At 41.1% G+C, this 21,027-nt stretch overlaps 2 protein-coding genes and 1 pseudogene across 2 annotated transcripts; all 3 read left to right on the forward strand.

Moving 5' to 3' along the window:
* Nucleotides 1-4,119: 4,119 nt before the first annotated feature.
* Nucleotides 4,120-7,019, forward strand: LOC112087864. Its single transcript, XM_024157963.1, has 3 exons — nucleotides 4,120-6,189; nucleotides 6,298-6,897; nucleotides 7,011-7,019. Exons 1-3 carry the CDS (start codon nucleotides 4,120-4,122, stop codon nucleotides 7,017-7,019), a joined length of 2,679 nt encoding a protein of 892 aa, XP_024013731.1.
* Nucleotides 7,020-11,855: 4,836 nt separating this feature from the next.
* LOC112087865 lies at nucleotides 11,856-13,020 on the forward strand (annotated as a pseudogene).
* Nucleotides 13,021-13,375: 355 nt separating this feature from the next.
* LOC18010141 (1,4-dihydroxy-2-naphthoyl-CoA synthase, peroxisomal) lies at nucleotides 13,376-16,259 on the forward strand. The gene is made up of 9 exons (XM_006392091.2): nucleotides 13,376-13,713; nucleotides 13,793-13,915; nucleotides 14,893-14,994; nucleotides 15,099-15,137; nucleotides 15,254-15,352; nucleotides 15,466-15,513; nucleotides 15,593-15,688; nucleotides 15,782-15,904; nucleotides 15,983-16,259. Exons 1-9 carry the CDS (start codon nucleotides 13,453-13,455, stop codon nucleotides 16,097-16,099), a joined length of 1,008 nt encoding a protein of 335 aa, XP_006392153.1. The 5' UTR covers nucleotides 13,376-13,452; the 3' UTR covers nucleotides 16,100-16,259.
* Nucleotides 16,260-21,027: the final 4,768 nt, after the last annotated feature.

Here is a 21,027-nt window from a genome sequence, read left to right on the forward strand (position 1 = left end):
CATGTGTTCTATCAGGAGGTACCCCACTCTGGTGAGCTATTGAAGACAGCTGCCATTCAAGAGGCTGGTCTAGAGGAGCAAAGGAGGACCAGACAAGCTCAAGCTCGTGTATCCCGTGTTCAGAAAGCAACAAATCAGACTTGGGATGACATGACGTCATTGGAGACCACTGAAAATGTATCAGGTTGTCAACATTGTGGGAAGAGACACTTAGGAAAGTGTGGGGGTAATTAAGTGTTTCAGTTGTAGAAGCATAGGCCACCACGAGAAGGATTGCCCAAGAGCTGCAAGAATTGATAGATGCCACCACTGTGGAAGGAATGGTCACTATAAGAGGATTGCAGAGTGGCCTTGGGTAACCCACAAGGAGTGGGGGTAGCACCAGGAATGCTATCAGCACCACCGGCTAAGAGGCAAGCCGTTGGACCTCGCGTTTTCGCCATTGGAGATCCCGAAGGAGCAGCACCGATCGCTGGTAAGTGAATGTTTTTGAGTTGATTCTATATTTTACTTATGAAATAAGTGTGTAGAATGAAAATGCATAATTAGACATAAGTATAAATCATGTAGGATCGGTCTCAGTAGGAGGCGCGATTGCATACACTTTGTTCGACACCGGTGCTTGTTGGAGGTGAAAACCGCACCCCGGTTTTCTCCGGTACAAACCGAGATCGGCATAACATAAGCCCGGTTTACGAAGGGATGTACCGAGAAAGATGGGCCGAGTGAAACATTGGGCCGAACACAGCCCAATAGGCCGAGATCGGTGAGAAACCTCTCAAAGGAATGGAAGGTTTCCCTGAGCTCGGTCGAAATAGGAAAGTTTCCTAACGGAAAAAGGAAACTTCAGAGAGAAAAGGAAAGGAACCGAGAGAAAAGGAAAGTCCTCTCGGTCCCATATCGTCGAAGATGTATTTGAAGACCGACTCAAAGGATATATATAAAGGGAGACGAATCGACACCGAAGAAGACACAAGATATTCCCGAGAAGACTGAGAGACTGAGAACTCATTCTGCTAGATTCTTAGTTTCGATAAGTCTAAGTTCGTTATTACTTACCTGAATAACCGAACTCAGTTGTATTTGTCTGATTTGATCTAATAAAAACCGAGCTTCCGATCTAAAAGTACTGTTCTGTCCCTTGTCGATATTCACATATCAACAATTGGCGCGCCAGGTAGGGAGACTTAAACAGATTTCTCAAGTTTTAGATCGGACTTCGGAAAGATTGAATCAGCGATGGCAGACCAAGCCAACATTCATGAAGAAGGAAACCCTCTCGGTGGAGAGAACGCTAACGCCCCAACAGAGCAAGGAGGAGGAACTCCTGGAGAAAACGCTGGAACTGTAGCCGGCCAAACCCCCGCAGCCGTAGGAGGTTATGGAACCGAACTACTGCTCCAAGTGTTCAATGCCCAGTTTGAGGCCATCAACAAAAGAAGGGAGGAGCGCTTCAGTCAGATGGCGGCACAAATCGCCGAGCTCAGTCAAGCACGAACTCCTCTTCGAGTTCGGAACATCATTGACGATCTTAATACCGACGGAGATCCAGCCGGAACTATGATGTCTACTGCAGTCGGGTCAGCGAATGCACCAGCATCGGATTTAAGCCGAGATGCCGAGTTCGAAGCAATGAAGGCGCAGCTTCGCGATATCACTTCAAAGATACATCAAGCAACAAGCGCGGCTCCAGAAATCGAGCGCGTCATTCAGGAAACGCAGAAGACACCCTTCACACCGCGCGTAGCAGGGACGCCGGTCAAACACATGGAGAAACTGAAGATAAAAGTCTACGAGGGCAATACTGACCCCCGACACTTCTTGACATCGTTCGGCATCTGCATGAACCGATACCAGTTCAAATCCGCCCGAAGAAAGAGACGCAGTTCAGTGTCAACTATTTGTGGAAAGTTTGGGAGGAGTAGATCTCGACTGATTCTCGCGACTCGAAGCCAATTCAATCGATAACTACAAGGAGTTAACGATGGCTTTCGTCAAACACTTTTCCATGTTCATTGGACAGAACACCAAGAACTCCGAGCTCTGGCAAATAGCCCAAGGACCAAGCGAGAGCCTTCGTGATTTCATCCAGCGCTTCAAGACGATCGTCGCTAATTGTACGATTAGCGATGAAGCCGCTCTCCTATGTCTTCAGAAAGGAGCTCGGATAAAGACTAGCTTCCGGAGCGCGATCACCCATAACCCTCCATAGACATTAGAAGACGCGTTGCACCGAGCTAATACTTACATCGCTGAAGAGGTAGAAGAAGCCGTTTACGAGCAGAGTTATTCAACGAAGCAACCCGAACGTCCGAAAACTGCGACTAATGAGCCGCAATCGGGACACGGTCGAGGGTATGAGAATCGCAAGAAGTTCTATGCTAATGCAATCCACCAACCGAACAAACAATGGAACAATAAGTGGGTCCGCGGTGAAGAAGATCAAGACGAATCATTGTTCTGCGAATTCCATAACCGTAGGGGCCACAGCACCAAAGAATGCAGACATCTGCGAGAATACCTACTCGGCCTATATCGAAAGGAACCGATCTTGGTCGACGATCTCCGATGTTCGAACGCGTCTAAGAGCGGCGGGCAACTTTCGATTGACAATCTCCGTCGTTCACACATGCCTCGACCAAACAATGAACAGCTTGAGAAAGCACTCGCCAAAGATCCACCAACTCCACCGGCTTTACCGACGTTACCACCGCCACCACCGAATCCGCCTGTTTTGCCCGAGCAACAGAAACGGAATCGTGACGACCGAGCACCAGAGAATCATGCTCCTAAGGCGCGGAAACGTGTCAACATGATAATGGGGGCAATCGAAGCTTGCAGTTATTCGGTTCGAGCCATCAAAGAGTACAGCAGACAGGCCGCCAGCGCGCCCAAAGCCCCGTAGGATCTGCCGAAGGGAACACCCTTGGTATTTACCGAGGCCGATACAATTGGGCTGCATAAACCGCATAACGATGCCCTCGTCGTCGAACTACTCCTCGACGATGTTGAAGTTAGCCGTATTTTGGTCGATACGGGTAGTTCGGTTAACATTATCTTCAAGAAAGCACTCGACCAGCTCGAGTTGGCATCAGATAGGATTGAGCCGCTTATCGAGCCACTTACCGGTTTCGATGGAGAACGTTGTATGACGGTCGGCATGGTCAATATTCCGATCTACCTCGGCGGAGTCGCAAAGATTATCCAGTTCCTTATCCTCGACAAACCAGCGATCTACAATGCTATTCTCGGTACGCCTTGGCTACACGCGATGAAAGCGGTCGCTTCGACGTACCATCAGTGCCTAAAGTTCCCGACGGTGTTTACACTCTCCGAGGAAACCAAGCCGTTGCGCGATCGTGCTACATAAACGAGTGCAGACTTCATTCGGCCAATCAAGCTTGTGTCATTAGTTCGTTAGGACCAACGGACAAGCTCGTCGTCCAGCAGACAAAACCTAAGCAGGAATCGATCGTTCAAGTTTGCATCGACGAACTAAGACCAGAGCGTCAAGTCGGAATCGGCGCCGAGCTCGATCCAGTCATCCGCGAGCCACTCATTCACTTTCTGAAACAGCATTCATCAACCTTCGCTTGGTCGGTAGAAGATATGCCCGGGATCGATCCACAGATCGCGTGTCACGAGCTCAACATTGATCCGACGTATAAGCCAATCAAGCAAAAACGCCGAAAGCTCGGACCAGAGAAAGCACAAGCCGTGAATGATGAGGTCGAGCAGTTACTCAAAGCCGGATCCATCACCGAAGTCAAGTACCCAGATTGTTTAGCAAACCCCGTGGTCGTAAAGAAGAAGAATGGTAAATGGAGGATCTGCGTCGATTTTACCGACCTCAATAAGGCGTGTCCGAAAGATAGCTTTCCCTTGCCTCACATCGACCGCCTATTGGAAGCGACTACCGGGAACGAACTACTCTCGTTTATGGATACATTCTCCGGGTACAATCAGATCCTTATGCACCCGCAAGATCGGGAGAAGACATCGTTCATCACGGACCGTGGCATCTACTGCTATAACGTCATGCCCTTCGGCCTGAAGAATGCTGGAGCAACGTACCAATGACTGGTAAACCGGATGTTCGCAAGCCAGCTCGGGCGGACTATGGAAGTTTACATCGACGATATGCTCGTGAAGTCGCTTATCGCTTCCGAACACGTCGGCCATCTTCGCACATGCTTCGATATTCTGGACCAATATGGTATGAAGCTTAATCCCACCAAGTGCACGTTCGGCGTGACATCTGGAGAGTTCCTCGGATACATTGTTACGCAGCGAGGCATTGAAGCTAATCTAAAGCAGATCGCAGCTATTCTCGAGCTCCCATCGCCGACAACCAAACGCAAAGTTCAGCGACTCACCGGACGTATCGCAGCACTTAATCGATTTATATCCAGATCGACGGACAAGTGCTTACCATTCTACCAACTTCTTCGCGGTAACAAACATCTTGAATGGAATGAGAAGTGTGAAGAAGCCTTCGTCGAGCTAAAGAAATACTTGTCCACTCCGCCAGTTTTATCCAAACCTGAAACCGGCGAGACACTCTATCTTTGTATCGCGATTTCGGAGTTCGCAGTCAGTAGTATACTTGTTCGAGAAGATCGTGGCGAGCAGAAGCCAATTTTCTACACAAGCAAATCCCTCGATGGATCGGAGTATCGTTATCCGACTTTGGAGAAATTTGCCTTTGCCGTGGTTATTTCTGCAAGAAAATTACGCCCGTACTTCCAATCTCACGCGATCGTGGTCCTGACCGATCACCCTCTTCGTACTTTCCTCCATAGCCCAAGTCAATCCGGACGACTCGCCAAGTGGGCCATCGAACTCAGCGAATACGACATCGAATACCGAGGAAGAACTGCAACGAAATCCCAAGTCCTGGCAGATTTCTTGGTTAAACTTCCACCGGAGCTCGTCGAAGCTAATCCGGTCGTACAACCCTGGATCCTTCACGTGAATGGTTCCTCGTCTCATAAAGGGTCTGGAGTCAGAATTCGTCTCAAATCACCCGAAGGAGAAGTTATCGAGCAGTCATTTCGACTCGGTTTCCCGGCGTCCAATAACGAAGCCGAGTACGAAGCATTGATTGTCGGACTACGACTTGCCAAAGATATCGCTGTCGAGCATGTGCACGCCTACTGCGACTCTCAACTCGTGGCTAACCAGTTTCACGGAGAATACGAGGCCAAGAATGACCGCATGGACGCATATCTCAAAGTCCTCAAAGATGTTGTTTCGGAGTTCTCTACCTTCGAACTTACAAAGATACCTCGAGATGAGAATGCAACCGCCGATGCCTTAGCCGCTCTCGCGACTAATTCTGATCCCGATCTTCGGCGAACTATCCCAATTGCAGCAATCGAGCAACCAAGTATCAAGCCCACTCCGAACTGCAGTATCATTACAAGACGGCGTGATAACGAAGCCCAACCCAATCTCGCTCCACCCCTCACCCGGAAGACGAAATCCAAAGAGGTCATTCCCGATCTCAATAACGACACGGACGAACTCAATGATAACGAATCCGATCCCAAGGAAGAATCCGAAGGCCAACATGTTCCAATCGATATCGAAGCCGAAGGAGACGACGAACCCGAAGATTGGACCTTAGAGATTGTGGGATACATCGGAGACGGAACAGTTCCCGCCGATAAATGGGTAGCTCGGTGTCTTAAGGCTCGCGCAGCTCGATATGTGGTCATTAGAGGTACTCTCCTCAGATGGGATGCGTCCGGTGTACTCTTGACTTGCGTTCACGGCAACGGCATCACGGAAGTAATGCAGAAGGTCCATGAGGGAGAAGGAGGAAATCACTCCGGAGCTCGGTCTTTGGCATTTAAGATCAAAAAAGCTGGCTATTACTGGCCTACTATGCTCTCTGATTGCGAGAAGAATACGGCACGCTGCGAGAAGAATACGGCACGCTGCGAGAAGAATACGGCACGCTGCGAGAAGTGCCAACGTCATGGTCCAATGATCAATCTTCCTACCGAGCTCCTGATGACCTCGACCGCACCATATCCTTTCATGCGCTGGGCAATGGATATTATCGGTCCCTTTCGCCGATCTACAACTCAGAAGCAATATGTTTTGGTCGTCACGGACTACTTCACTAAACGGGTTGAAGCCGAAGCATACCCCGAGATTCATGGAATCGATGTCAAGAAGTTCGTCTGAAAGTTCATCATCTGCCGACACGGAGTCCCGTACGAGATCGTTACGGACAATGGAACCCAGTTCACTTCGATCATTTTCACAGATTTTTGTGCCAAATGGAAGATTCGACTAAGTTTCTCTACCCCACGATACCCGCAAGGAAACGGACAAGCTGAAGCCACAAACAAGACCATTATTGATGGACTGAAGAAGCGACTCGATACCGCTAAGGGAACTTGGGCGGACGAACTTGATGGCGTCTTGTGGTCTCACCGAACTACACCACGACGTTCGACCGGTCAGTCACCATTCTTCCTTGCATATGGCACAGAAGCTATGTGTCCAGCCGAACTCAACGTCCCAAGTATTCGCCGAACTATGCTTACCCAGCAACCCGACGCGAATAACAACATGATGATTGACGCACTCGACTTAGTCGAAGAACACCGCGAACGAGCATTGCTCCGAATACAGAACTACCAGCAACTTGCAGCTCGCTACTACAACAAAAAGGTTAAAGGCCGTCACTTTGAAGATGACGATCTCGTACTGCGCAAAGTCTATCAAAATACAGAAGAAAAGAACGCAGGAAAACTTGGTGCGAACTGGGAAGGACCGTACCAAGTGATGAAGGTGGTTAAGCCCGTATCAACTTATGAAGTTAGACGGAACTCCGATCCCCCGATCTTGGAACTCAATGCATCTCAAACGCTACTACTACTAGTTCGTTGCGAACTCCCAAAAAAAAAAAAAAAAAAAAAAAAACCTCCAAACTACTTAGTCGGAGCAAAAACAATTTTGTACTTAGAACTACGAATGGCTTGATCCCTTTAAAGGGTACGTAGGCAGCTCGTTACCGAGTCCAGCTATAACATCAATAAAATTTTATTATGTCAAAATCTGTCTAAGATCTAGTTCTGAAATCACAAGGTCCGAACTCCTTGTTCTTACATCGACTTCCTGGCCAGTTATTCGATAGCATTCCACATGAATGCAAACTTAAAAGCCGAGATCCGTCTCGCGAGCACCCACATGGTATCGTGGTAAAACCACATGTTAAAAGCCGGGCCCAGTCCCGCAGTTAAATTTCTAAGTCACCAAGAACAATAAACCGAGCACATCTCGCATACTTAGGTTCGACGTAGAAAACCTTGAACTCGTTTCGTGCGTTTACAGGAGTTCGAGTTAATTCACTCTTCCAGTACGAAACGATTCACTTGGGTTCCCCAGGCCGAGCTTAAACGCTCGCACAATAAGCCGAACACCTCAGATTCGCACCATAAGCCGAGTTCACAACACTCGCAAAACGTAAGCCGAATTATCGCAATTCGCTATCGAAAAAAATAAATAAATAAAAGTTATGTTCGAATATCATCTACTATATACCGATCTAGTACTTAAGCATTAATCACAAATCATTACCGACGTAAGAGGGTCGAAAGTTAAGTTAGATACCGATCTACTACTTAAAGGATTTTCTAAGTTATCAAGACAAGAAAGAAGACGAACGAGCATATAATTAAAAGCCTCTCGAGAGGCAAATAAGTTCAAAAGGAACTCACCGAGGGTTCAGAGAAACATAAATATTACAAAATAACCCATGAAAGGGCAGTTAAGTTCGATTAAAAAGAAAAAGAGAAAGACTAAGCAGTCTTCGAAGTAGCAGCCCGATCAGCGTTAAGGATGTCCTCGTTGGAACCAAACTGCTCGCCCCTCGCAGGATCCTGCGCGCTCTGGGTCACGTTCGCGGCCGGAATGTCATCCTCTTCCACGAATGGAGACATCCGCTTATCCTCTTCAGTAAGGATGCAAGCATCGACCGAGCGGAAGTCCTCCAAAGTTTTAGCATGTTTTGCCTCGATATCAGCCACCATCTCAGGCGGGACCTCGTACAAGCCTTTCTTCTTGAGCTGCTTGATGAAGCCGAGAACTCCGGTGAGCTAGTTGACCACCAGGTATGGCTTACGAGCTCGATCAGCATCGTTTAAGTTCCGGATGACTTTCTCTAAGCGCTCGCAGGCCTTCGCGTGAACGCTCTTAGCTCGATTCTTCTAGTGCGATACCAAATCCCGCAGCCGTTCTCGATCCTTCTCGAACTCTTGAACAAGTCTGTTCTGGGCCTCGGTGAGCTCCTTTCTCACCGCTTTTAGTTCAGCACTCTCTTGCTTCAGTAAATCAACTGAAGAATGGGGAGTGTCGTTGATTTGGAGCTCGGTGGCAAGGCGCTCTTCTGCTTTGGAGACCCTTTCCTCGAGCTCAGCAACCCTAACTTGCTCGTCATAGAGAGCTACCTTGTACGCGGCAACCAGAGTGTTGGTCTGGCTGGCGAGCTACCAAAAATAAAACATGGGTTAGAACTCATACTTACGAAAAATATCAAAATAAAGAAAAGGAATAGAGGAAGTACCACGGCAGTTGTGCGAGCAATCCCCTTGTACAAGTTGGGGAACCGGAGCTCGGAGATAGCCGGAAGACTCGGCACATCAGAGGAGATCTTGTGATAAAGATCGGTGCAAGCGTCGACGTTCTCCTCAAAAGAACCCTCTTCGTCGTAATCAAAGCACACCTTGGTCCTTTTGGCTGGCTTCGGTCCTGGAGAGCCTTCGGCTTGGTCTCTCATCTGCCTCTTCCAAGAGTGAGAAGCTTCAGCCTGGTCGCGAGGAATTGCGAGGTCCGACGTCGCGATTGTAGGAGGCTCGAGCTCGATAGCTGCGTCCTGTGCTCGAGAAGAGTCTTCAATCTTCTTAATCTTTTTTGAAGATTTTTTTTCTTCAGTTTCTTCTGACCGGCTTGGTCAGGTGAGTTCGCAGCAGGTGGCAACTCCTCCGACTGCTCATTGATCCCTCCGGTAGCATGGATTGGGGTCGGGTCAGCCACGTTCGGTTCCTCTTCGCCAAAGAGAGTTGGGATCTCGTCCAATGAGAGCATCCTTGCAGCTCGGGTTTGTTGGGCTCGCGAATTAGGTGATCTTCGTCTTGGAGCAGCTCGGGGCTTGTTAGCTCGAGCTTTCGGCTTTCGCGATTTCGGTTCCCGGACAGAAGCTGCAATGAAAATATGTCAAGGACGAGTTCGGAGTAAACTCAAGATAAGAACATGAAAGTAAGCTCGATGATCAAACCTGCTTTCTTAGATCGGCGTTGGAGAATCTCTTCCCACACCTCAGGCCAACGACGCTTACCAGCTTCGCTGAAGGCTGCTTCGAACTCAGAAGTAAGCCCGGAATTGAGAATAAGACTTGGAAGATGACGACCTGTAAAGATGAAACGAAGTAAGGTTAGCGAGCAACAAAGTCGGAACTTAACTGAGAATGAGATCATCTAATCTATCAATCGGAATCTTCCACTCCGATTGAGTTGGTATGTCATAATTGCTGACGGTGAGATCGTTCATTTCGAGATAAAAATACAAGGATTCCCAGTCGTTGAATTTACTGGGTTTAGGCCCAGTAACTATGTTCTTCTTCGGCTTAGCGTTTGCGGCGAAGAACCACTCCTTGGATTTGTGGATGTTTACCGAGAAGAGGTCCTCAAACAGTCGACTGAAGGGGACCTCGCCAAGCTCCTCGCATAAGGTAACGAACCCTACGTAGTTCGTTACCCTACGTAGTTCGTTACCGATGCTGGCATCACCTGTGTAAGAGCTACACCGCGCCGGTTGCAGTACCCGAGGAGACGAGAGGGAATAGGAAGCGAGAGCCCGCACTGCGTGAAATAGGTCAAGTAGACGCAGAGGAAGCCTTCGGGCACGTCCCACGGCCGATCTCCAGCTTCGGGAATTATGAAGGCAACCTAGTCCGAGAGCCTATTTTCTTCGAGCACGGCCTGAATAGCACCCGATGTAACCGAGGAAGATGGTACGTTGTTGGGACGAACGATCCTTCGTCTTGGAAGCGGTGGTGAAGCGTGGTTCACCGCATCGAGGTTGTCCTCGGCAACCTCTGCCTCAGTAGCGTTCTCTTCCTCATTCTCTCCTTCAGGTTCTTCGATCTCCTCGATCTCATGATCATTACCGCCAGCGTCCGGCCCGGTCCGAGCTACCGTTTCACGAGTCTCTGTAGTCAGGTGCTCGGTGGCTTCAACCCTAGATCTAGCACGGCTGCTGCCAGCTTCCACCGACTTGGAGTTCTTACGAACTAACTGTGGAAGATTGCTCTCTTCCTGAGACGAACTCGATTGATGAGGATTTGAAGAGGATGAGCTCGGCTCTGAGGGTTCGCGGCGATCTTCCGGAAGGATTTGATTGGAAGAAGAGTTAATAGAGGAACTAGAAGACATTTTGAGCTCGGAAGAGTAAATTCGAAGGAGATCAAAGAAGAATGAAGAACAGCTTGAAGATCAACTGGAAAAGATTGAAAATTGATCGGAAAGTTTGAAGATCGAACGGGAAGTTTGAAGATTGATCGGAAAAATCGAAGGTTTGCGGCGGCGAAAGATGAAGAAACGAGAGAGAACTACGAATACAAACTAGAGAGAGAAACAAAAAGCTAGAGAGAAGGGAGAGCAGCGTACCTTATATATGCTTGAGCGAGAGTAATGAATGTGAAGAGGAGTTTCCCCCTTTATAAACAGTGGAAATTGTGGGTTCCTCGATTTTCGCGAAAATCCCGTAATTCACGCGCCTCATTGAAGACAGGCGCGAAACGTCCGGGAATGTGAATCGACAGCAGTTACCGAGCTCGGTTTGTGATCCGATAATCGAAGAAACAAGTTCGACTGAAAGTCACCTCCTTTCACCGAACTGAGGGGGGGCTAACTGTTGGAGGTGAAAACCGCACCCCGGTTTTCTCCGGTACAAACCAAGATCGGCATAACATAAGCCCGGTTTACGAAGGGATGTACCGAGAAAGATGGGCCGAGTGAAACATTGGGCCGAACACAGCCCAATAGGCCGAGATCGGTGAGAAACCTCTCGAAGGAATGGAAGGTTTCCCTGAGCTCGGTCGAAATAGGAAACTTTCCTAATGGAAAAAGGAAACTTCAGAGAGAAAAGGAAAGGAACCGAGAGAAAAGGAAAGTCTTCTCGGTCTCATATCGTCGAAGATGTATTTGAAGACCGACTCAAAGGATATATATAAAGGGAGACGAATCGACACCGAAGAAGACACAAGATATTCCCGAGAAGACTGAGAGACTGAGAACTCATTCTGCTAGATTCTTAGTTTCGATAAGTCTAAGTTCGTTATTACTTACCTGAATAACCGAACTCAGTTGTATTTGTCTGATTTGATCTAATAAAAACCGAGCTTCCGATCTAAAAGTACTATTCTGTCCCTTGTCGATATTCACATATCAACAGTGCTACTCATAGCTTTGTTAGCCCGAGGTTGACTAAGTGTTGGACCTTCTCCGGAAAGTTCATTCCAAGATATAGAGAAGTGGAGACTGCCGGGAATAAACATATAAAGTCCATTGGTGTACATGAAGATGTACTTATATTGTTAGAGGGAGCAAGACTTCCATGGACTCTAGTGGAAAGGAAGTTAAGCCACTATGATATTATTTTTGGAATGAATTGACTGAAGCATTATGGAGTCGTTCTGAATTGTCATAAGACAATAGCCTATATTCCGCAGCAAGGAGGAAGATTTATTTGCTTTTAAGACTATTTCATATTTTAATTTAAGACATTATTTTTCATTGATTTGGATTTCTTTAAGAAGTTTTATTTGGATTTGTAAGACTATGGATTTGGTTTAGTTTTAAAATAAGAATAAGAAGTTGTTCAGGAATTTGAGTGTTGGTTTAGCTAATACCATCAGTTTTATCTGGTTTCTTTTGGGAAGTCAGGATCGGGGTGTTACAAAAGGCGACCAATTTTTTTATTGAGTTAGTCACAAGCTGCTTCAAGAAGGGATGTGTTGATCAAAATGGAAGAATGTTCAAGAAAACCGTCGAGACAAAGATACTGTAGGTTCTTAACAAGAAATTCAATTGTCGGAAGACTTATAAACATTACATAAACTAAATTCAATAATATCCCGTGTTTTTGTTAATCTTCTACATTTTGATTCTAAGATTGAATGGAAAATCCAATCACTAAAAAGTTCTCCACTCCTGATCATGTGTGGGATCGTTACTTCAAAACTAAGTTTTCTTGTTTTCACTTTTTTCTACATGAGACTACTTTACATTGTTAACTAATACATCCTCTGTTTCCTCTAGGAGTTTCCGAATCAAAGACATGTGTGTTACGATACATATGAAGAATATGAGAATATAAAGCTAGTATTTGGAAACAATATGGCAATTAGGAAACTTGTGAGATCACATTCTCAAGCATTTGAAGCAAGGAAGAACGAGGAAAACAAGAAGTGGATCTTGCTAATGTTGATGATGGTCATGAGGTTCATGAATCAATGAAAGGTACTACACCAGATCACAATTCACACCTGAAGCATTTGAAGTTGAAAAATCAAGAAACTAAAACAAGAAATGGAACTTGCTAATGTTGATGATGATGAGGTTCATGAACCAATGGAATGTACTAAATTCTACATGGAGAATTTAGTCGAAAGTCCATTACCGGATCAAAAAGACAAAGGTGATGATGCATTTGGTGATTCATCAGTCACGAAAAAGGATGTTTAGATGAAGATTTTCTCAGAGCTAAGATCAATTAATTTGGTCAGTAGAGTAGATGCTTCATATAATACAAGGAAGATCAATGGTTGAGGAAAACAAGAAGAAGAAGAATGTTTGGGATGCTATCACAGAGATTCCTAATTTGTCCAACCATGTCAGATGCAAAGCTCTTACCAAGATCCAAAAGCTTGAAATGAGAGACATATTCGTTAATATGTCTGTTGAAGATCGTCTAGGTTGGATTCAATGTAATACTACTCAATGAAGACTTTAACTCCAAGCTACAATTTGCCTAGATTTTGGTCTCTTTTGTATTTCTTTACCTTTATTATGACTCTTCTATTACATTACAGAAGGATTAGACCCATTATGTAATGTTAATCTATCGTCTTTTTTGGCTTTATTTTGTTAATAGCTATAATTAATAATAATCCATAAGTTAAAGGGCTTTTATGAAAATAACTGCAGCTGTCAAATTAAAACGCACGTGTTTCTTGCGTTTCGCCTTATCTTATCTCATCGTCAAACGTTTTTCTTATAGAAAGAGACAGACGCCGAAGAAATTCTGTCCACTTCCTCTGATTCTCCAAAGCTTCAAACTTTTATAGAAAAATCATTTCTTTTTAAATAGAAAAATGTATTATCATCATCATCATCATCAATCATCATCTTTCTCTGTCTTGCGTCTTCCTCTCCAATGGCGGATTCCAAGGAGCTTGGCACGGCGAACCGGCGAATCTCCACCGTCACCAATCATCTCATTCCCCTGATTCCTACTCGCGTTAACTCAGTGGAACTCTGTACTGCTTCGTCGATGGATGATAACTACCACAAGGTTCACGGTGAAGTGCCGACCCACGAAGTCGTATGGGAAAAAGCTGATTTCGTCGGCGACGGAGAAAGGAAAGAGTTTGTTGACGTTATATATGAGAAAGCGGTTGGTGAAGGCATTGCAAAGGTTTGTGCGTGTAAGTTGTTTGACGAATTTCCTGAGAGAAGTTGGTTTTTCAATTGAAAAGTTTTGGTTTTCGGTGTAGATTACTATAAACCGGCCAGAGAGAAGAAATGCGTTTCGGCCTCAGACTGTGAAGGAGCTTATGATTGCGTTTAACGATGCCAGAGACGACAGCTCTGTAGGAGTCATCATACTCACCGGCAAGGTAAAGTACTTGGTTTAAGTTTATGCTAGTTTACTTCAGAAAATGCTTTGAAGCAAGGATGATGTAACAGAAACATATCGAAGTTGATTCATTTTTGTGGATAGATTTAGGTTATGTGACTTAATTCCAGTGTCTAGATATGAGATTTGTTGTTAAGTTTCAGAAGTGTCAATGTCAAACCTACTTTGGAGTTGATGGCAAAGAGTTAAATTGTATTCCTCTGTTTTGGATACCTGTTTGTTCAACGATTGTTCTGAAACTAGTTTGGAGTTTGATGACAAAGATTTCAATAGTATTCCTCTGTTTTGGATAGTTTTTTGTGAAACGATTGGTCTGAATAGTTCTATCGGTGGTTGAGGGAACAAAAGTGTTTTGCAGTGGTGGCTTTGGAATAATCGTTTTTTGTTACTTAAGTCAGTGTCTAGCTACGAGCTTTTTTGTTGAGTTTCAGAAGTGCAAATGTCAAATCTTACTTTGGAGTTGATGACAAAGAATTATTCCTCTGTTTTGGATACCTATTTGTGAAACGATTGTTCTGAATAGTTGTATTGATGGTTAAGGGAACAAAAGCGTTTTGCAGTGGTGGTGATCAAGCGTTGAGAACAATCGTTTTTTGTTACTTAAGTCAGTGTCTAGCTACGAGCTTTTTTGTTGAGTTTCAGAAGTGCAAATGTCAAATCTTACTTTGGAGTTGATGACAAAAAAATTATTCCTCTGTTTTGAACACCTGTTTGTGAAACGATTGTTCTGAATATTGATGGTTAAGGGAACGAAAGCGTTTTGCAGTGGTGGTGATCAAGCGTTGAGAACAATCGTTTTTTGTTACTTATGTCAGTGTCTAGCTAAAAGCTTTTTGTTGTTTTTCAGAAATGCCAATGTCATATCCTACTTTGGGGTTGATGACAAAGAAGTATTCCTCTGTTTTGGATACCTGTTTGTGCAACGAATGTCCTGAATAGTTGTAATTATTGTTCTAGGGAACAAAAGCGTTCTGCAGTGGTGGTGATCAAGCGTTTAGAACACCAGATGGTTATGCTGACCCCAAGGATGTTGGTCGACTTAATGTCCTTGATCTCCAGGTATGTCCTTGATCTACAAAACGAAGAGTAAATTTCAGGTTTTAATTGTATCGTCTTAGTCGAGCTCATGTATCTTCCACCTTCCTTCTTCTGTTCATACTCAGGTTCAAATCCGCAGACTGCCAAAACCAGTTATCGCAATGGTAAGCACCTTCAAATAACTGCCGGTTAACTCTATACATCTCTTTTATCGTGCATCTATGTCAATGGGAAGAAAGCATTTTTCTTTCCTAATCTCTTTGCCTTTGGACTGAGTTAGGTTGCTGGTTATGCTGTTGGAGGAGGACATATCTTGCACATGGTCTGCGATTTAACAATTGCAGCTGATAATGCTATTTTTGGTCAAACGGGTCCTAAGGTTCTCACACTAGCCTCTGTTACAGTCATGAATGTGCCAGTGCCAGTGAAGTAGGGAACAGAGTTATTACTAATCTTATGTATTAATCATGTGTATCGACTATCTCTCCGCAGGTTGGAAGTTTTGATGCTGGTTATGGAAGTTCCATCATGTCTCGTCTGGTAATGGCTCGATATAAACTATCTGCGATTCAACATCCAAATTCTAAGAAACATGGGCTGATCAAGCTATTTGTAACAGGTTGGTCCTAAAAAGGCACGAGAAATGTGGTTCATGACGAGATTCTACACTGCTTCTGAAGCAGAGAAAATGGGACTTATCAATACAATTGTACCGGTAAAGTTAATCAGTAACCCATAGTGTTATCACAGATTTTTCTTGCTGGTAATTGTTTTTGCTCCTTCACTGAGACATTTTATCTGGTTCAAGCTAGAGGATTTGGAGAAAGAAACCGTGAAATGGTGTAGAGAAATCTTACGGAACAGCCCAACCGCAATCCGTGTGCTTAAGGCAGCACTCAATGCAGTGGACGATGGCCATGCCGGACTTCAGGTAAAGCTATAGTCAAATTTGCAATCTAAGTCACAAACTCACTGTAGAATTAGATTTTACAAACTTTTCTTGGTGCAGGGACTAGGAGGCGATGCAACACTCTTATTCTATGGAACTGAAGAAGCTACCGAAGGAAGAACTGCTTATATGCAACGCCGACCACCGGACTTCTCTAAATTTCCCCGGCGACCTTGAACTCACTACTAGCTCACTTTTGGTGTTTTTCATACAACATTGTCCTCATTTCAATCGAATTCCTTTCTTTTTGTTTGGTTTGTTTTGTCCTCCAAGTTAATTCAGACTTGGTAATATTATAAACTATGAAGAATAATAATTTCTCAAACTAGATTTTAATCATAGAAACGGGAATAACATTTGACGTTTAAACTTAGCATTACCACAAAAAGACTACAAAAACGTAACATGTACTAAACTGATCAAGTAATGAAATTACTTTCAGATATCGGACGATTTTTGATTTTTCAAAATTCGACCAAACTTTTTTTTTTGTCTGGTTGACACCGAATTGATGTACCATATACTTTATGGATAGTGACTGTGGTGCTAAATCGCAAAGTTTTTTTTGTTTTTTCCTTCAATCAAATAGTTTAGAAATTTCAATTTATTTGAAACGGGAATAACCATAAAGTGGCGTTACCATTTACATTATTTTTAGAAATAGAACCCTAACAAAATGCGAGAAATCAAAAGTTCCAGATCAGAAAACCCCTAAAAACCCAAACTTCCACCAAAGCGAGAAAGAAAGCAATCGATCAACGATCTAAACACTTGACTTTCCAGAGGACTGATCTCCAACCACAACAATGGTGGGAAGTTGAATCCCTTCTCTCATCACATTCAGGTTCCTCAGCCTGTCTACAGACTACAGTGTCAAGCAACGGCCTGATACGATCATTATAAGAAGACACAATCAGTGCTTCAGTGGGGACATGCTTGTAGAGATTTGTGTTGACAATAGCAAGTGAAGACATTCCGGCTTCGACATTAATATCATAAACTTCGGGCATCGTACTGCCTCTCATTTTTGCTTGAGATTAAAAAGGGAAAACAGACCAAGAAAGTAGTAAAAAGATACAGACGGAGAAGATAGGTTTTTAGTGAGTGAGATTCTTGTTGGTTGGTGACATATATAGAGCGGCTTGTGCTGATTTTAGTGAATTAGAGGCTAGTAATTAATAAATTGTTCATTTGGTATAAGCGATATCTTACATTGATTTTATTTTCTTAGGCTTTGATTGGTAACAGTGTTGTAGAATGCATAACTGCGGAATGGCAGAAATATTTTGCGGAATGAAATAAGTGACTTAAAACTCACTTTTCTGTTTATTATTTTTTTTTTGTATTTTCGTTAAAGCAAAAACGCAAACTATGTTTTTGCGTTTTATTTTTCATTTTGCAACTTTTTGTTGATTGACAAAATATTTGCGGAATCGCGTTTAAAAACGCAGTTCTGCAATTCCACAGGTTACCAATCAAATATCTCCATAGCACATTAAAGACAAACGAAGATTGTGTGTTAAAAGGTTAGTTTTACTTTAACTAGGTGATTTTCCGCGCATCACGCGGATTATGTATTAAATTATTATTATTTATTCATTATTGTATAAAATCATATGTTTTCAGTTTTCATTACACAACCATATTTCCAAAAAAAAATTATTATCTTTATATTTTTTTGATAGGCATAATTTTATATCACATAAAAAGTGAACTGAAATTTTTTTGGACCTATAGTAAATTTTGATTGTATGCAACAAATAATAGTTATAAAATTTATAATAGTATTATTTTTTGTTCAATCTGATATAAAAGTATTTGGAATTTTGGTTGGTTATATTTAAAAAAACCAACAATAAAAATTAATTTTATTTGATAATTATTAGGTTGATATGAGAATAAAAAAATAGGAAAATATGTAGTGAAAGAGTGAAAAATACATTTTGGACATATACATATGATTAGTTGGCAAATCATTCATTGAAAACTTGATAATTCGTGTATTAGAAATCACTAAATTTATCATGCTCATCAAACATAGACAATTATTATAGACCTAGACAATTATTATAGTTATAAAAATTATTTCTAATCAATTAAATTATTCCTAATCACAAATTTTAATTATGTTAAACATAAATAATATAAAAATTAATAAATAATTCCAAGTAAATTAGATTGTTTTTTGGAATACAGACAAATAAATTATTGAAAAATTAAAAAATATATAAAGCTCATTTTGATATAAATCAAAGCCTTTTTAACGTGCTGAAAATAAATTAAATTTGAAAAATATAAACTACAACATAAGGGCCTAAAATTAAATTTTAAATTATAAAAAATCGCAATATGATATAATGAATCACATGCAGTTCAGATGTTAACAAAATTAGAAGATGAACCACTAAACACTATAAATATTAATGAAAAACTTATATACAAATATAAAAATAAAAAAGAAGAAGAAACAGAAATACAAAATAATGAAAACACAACAAAAAGATAGAATAAATTTAAAGCTTATAAATATTACAAAATTTAAAGATACATGTAAAATATTTTGAAAAAAAAATAAGAATTACAAAATTTAATTACAATATAGAAGAAGAAGAAACCAAAATAACACTAAAAAAAGAAAGATAAGTGATCAGAAACCAAATAGATTTCCGTGATAGAATAGCACCTCCTACATTTTTAGATACATCTTTAATTTCTTTTTTGTTATGGTCTTCATTGCCATCCCACCTCTATATACATATATATATATATATATATATATATATTATTTTATTTTCATTCTCATCATCTTTGTATACATAATTATGAAATACCAATCTAATATATACATGTGTGAGGTAACTAAAGAAACAAAAAAAAAAAAAAGAAATGAGGCATGAGGTTTCCAAAGAGAAAACATTGCTACATATATAAACAAAAATAAGAAATGCTGATGATTCATTTAGTTTTTTTTTTTTTGTTAATCCGTAAGTTACATGTCAATTAAGTGGTCAATCAATTGAGTTTAATGAGTTTTAAAATCATAAGTTAGAAAATTAAACTGTTAAAAAAATGAAAATCATATATATATATATATATATATATATATATATTGATTGTAAAAATTAAATGTGTTCTTAGTTGGTTTTTTTTTTAAATAGACTAAATGCTTTTGATTGCATTTAATTGTTATATCATTCATTGTAATATATTCTTTTTATAACCGTTACTTTCAACCATATAAAAATTTTCATTTTCTTTATTTATAATTTTTGACCAAAATATTTATTTATATGTTACAGTAATAATTGCTCAATTTGTGACTTCCAATTAAAAGCTGTGTTGTAATTATACGTTATTACGTTACATGTTATGTAATCAATATCAGCAATGTAATTAATATTATATGAAATAGTGGTAAGTGAGAGAAGTGGAAAAAAAAAGTTATATATCATGTTCTTTTTATTTAATAGTTATCTATCATATTCTAAAGTGTCAAAAATTAACAATAAAGAAGGATATATTCTGTGTATTATATGGTTAAGAAAATCTCGACTATCAATAGCAAATGAAGAAAAAACTCATTGAACTATTATCTTTTTTTTTTTACCTTACACTTTGCTTCAAGCTTCTCAAATACATCCAATTTCTGTAAATCTACAAAACAAAGCATAAACTTGAAATTTTTGTAAGTATCAATATATATTATGACCATAACAATATTTCGATATTACATGATTCTAAAAAAATTCTAAAACATATAATAATTTGAACGGAAAAAATATGTCATTAGTAAAAAAATACTAAAACATACAAATTTACAAACTTACATATATGCAGATAAATATTCTAAATTATCTATATTCTATCAATTTTGTAAGTTGAAATAAAACCTTATAAATCAACTTAAAAAATAGTTTCTAATTGATTTATAAGGTTTTGGATATGCATTTTTCTAACTGTGAAAATGAAATTGTAGGCACAATGGCTACAGGCGTAATGGGGCATGAACAAAATTTCAAAAGTTTGTGTCATATGGCTACATTTCTTTCTTGGGATTTAGAGCCAAGAATCAGAAACCATATCGAAGCTACATGTTTTAGATATTTTAAAGTATTCCCAAGACAGTACATTGGCTTAATATGAAGCTCAACACTGCTCTAGCTAAGTTTTATGACTTAGAACATAATGTTTTGCTTTTGGGGAAAGGAATATGAGTATGTTCTATGTAGATATCGGACTTGAAGATATCTTATATAGTACTGGACTTCCCATTGATGGGTTATAGGTAATTAATTTGAATTTTGTATTTCATTAACACCTTTTTATTGTTGATTTTAATGCTCAATCTGAATTCAGGTATCCGGATTTGAAGATGAATATCATTGGCGTACAATTCAAGATAACCTAAAAGTAACAGAAGAGGAGGCTCACAGCTTGCTATATCAAAAGAGAGGACAAGCATCTTTAACCATCAATCTCGAGAAACTGCAATCTAGATTTGAAGTGCCAGATGATGCAATTGATTTGATGCCTTATCAAAAGGCATATCTTTTTTTTTTTGGTGAGGAGTTTGCTTTTTGCAAAAACAACAGAAGGTATATCTCCTATATATCTACTTTTACTTGGAGAATCAGTCAACGACTATGCTTGGGGAGCAGCGACGTTTGCATTCAATAAGCATGGCTTGATATCAATGAGGGAAGATCTTACGAAGGGTAGGACCACAAGCTTCCCTGGTTTTGGGTATGCTTTGATTGTAAGGTCTAAAATCCAGTAAAACAAAAATTTTATCAAAACATTATTGGCCTTCTTGTTACATAATAATGTTTACTGGCATTTATTTTTTTATTTTTTCTTTGTAGATATTTGCAGTGGAACCGGGGTGGTTAAATCTATTTCCTAAAAGAAATGATAAGAACAGCTTTGTGAATCATTTCCAAAATAAGGTTGACAACATGATGAAAAAATCTGGTAATACTTCTTTATGACTATATAAACTGCTTATATATGGTTATAATTCTTGTTGTAAACTCAATACTTGATTATATATTTACAGGTTACATGGCAACCTTATAAACTTGCTGGCCGTAACCTTGAATTGCCTG

Source organism: Eutrema salsugineum, unplaced genomic scaffold (genome assembly GCF_000478725.1).
Source record: "Eutrema salsugineum unplaced genomic scaffold, Eutsalg1_0 scaffold_8, whole genome shotgun sequence".
Lineage (NCBI taxonomy): Eukaryota > Viridiplantae > Streptophyta > Magnoliopsida > Brassicales > Brassicaceae > Eutrema > Eutrema salsugineum.

What these genes read in the sequence shown, in the direction of transcription:
- LOC18010141 (XM_006392091.2), top strand. Translation starts at nt 13,453, where the DNA reads ATGGCGGATTCCAAGGAGCTTGGCACGGCGAACCGGCGAATCTCCACC. An exon ending in TTATCAATACAATTGTACCG is followed by an intron (nt 15,689 to 15,781) that starts GTAAAGTTAATC and finishes ATCTGGTTCAAG; the next exon opens with CTAGAGGATTTGGAGAAAGA. An exon ending in ATGGCCATGCCGGACTTCAG is followed by an intron (nt 15,905 to 15,982) that starts GTAAAGCTATAG and finishes TTCTTGGTGCAG; the next exon opens with GGACTAGGAGGCGATGCAAC.
- LOC112087864 (XM_024157963.1), top strand. Translation starts at nt 4,120, where the DNA reads ATGGAAGTTTACATCGACGATATGCTCGTGAAGTCGCTTATCGCTTCC. An exon ending in GAATCGATGTCAAGAAGTTC is followed by an intron (nt 6,190 to 6,297) that starts GTCTGAAAGTTC and finishes GCCAAATGGAAG; the next exon opens with ATTCGACTAAGTTTCTCTAC.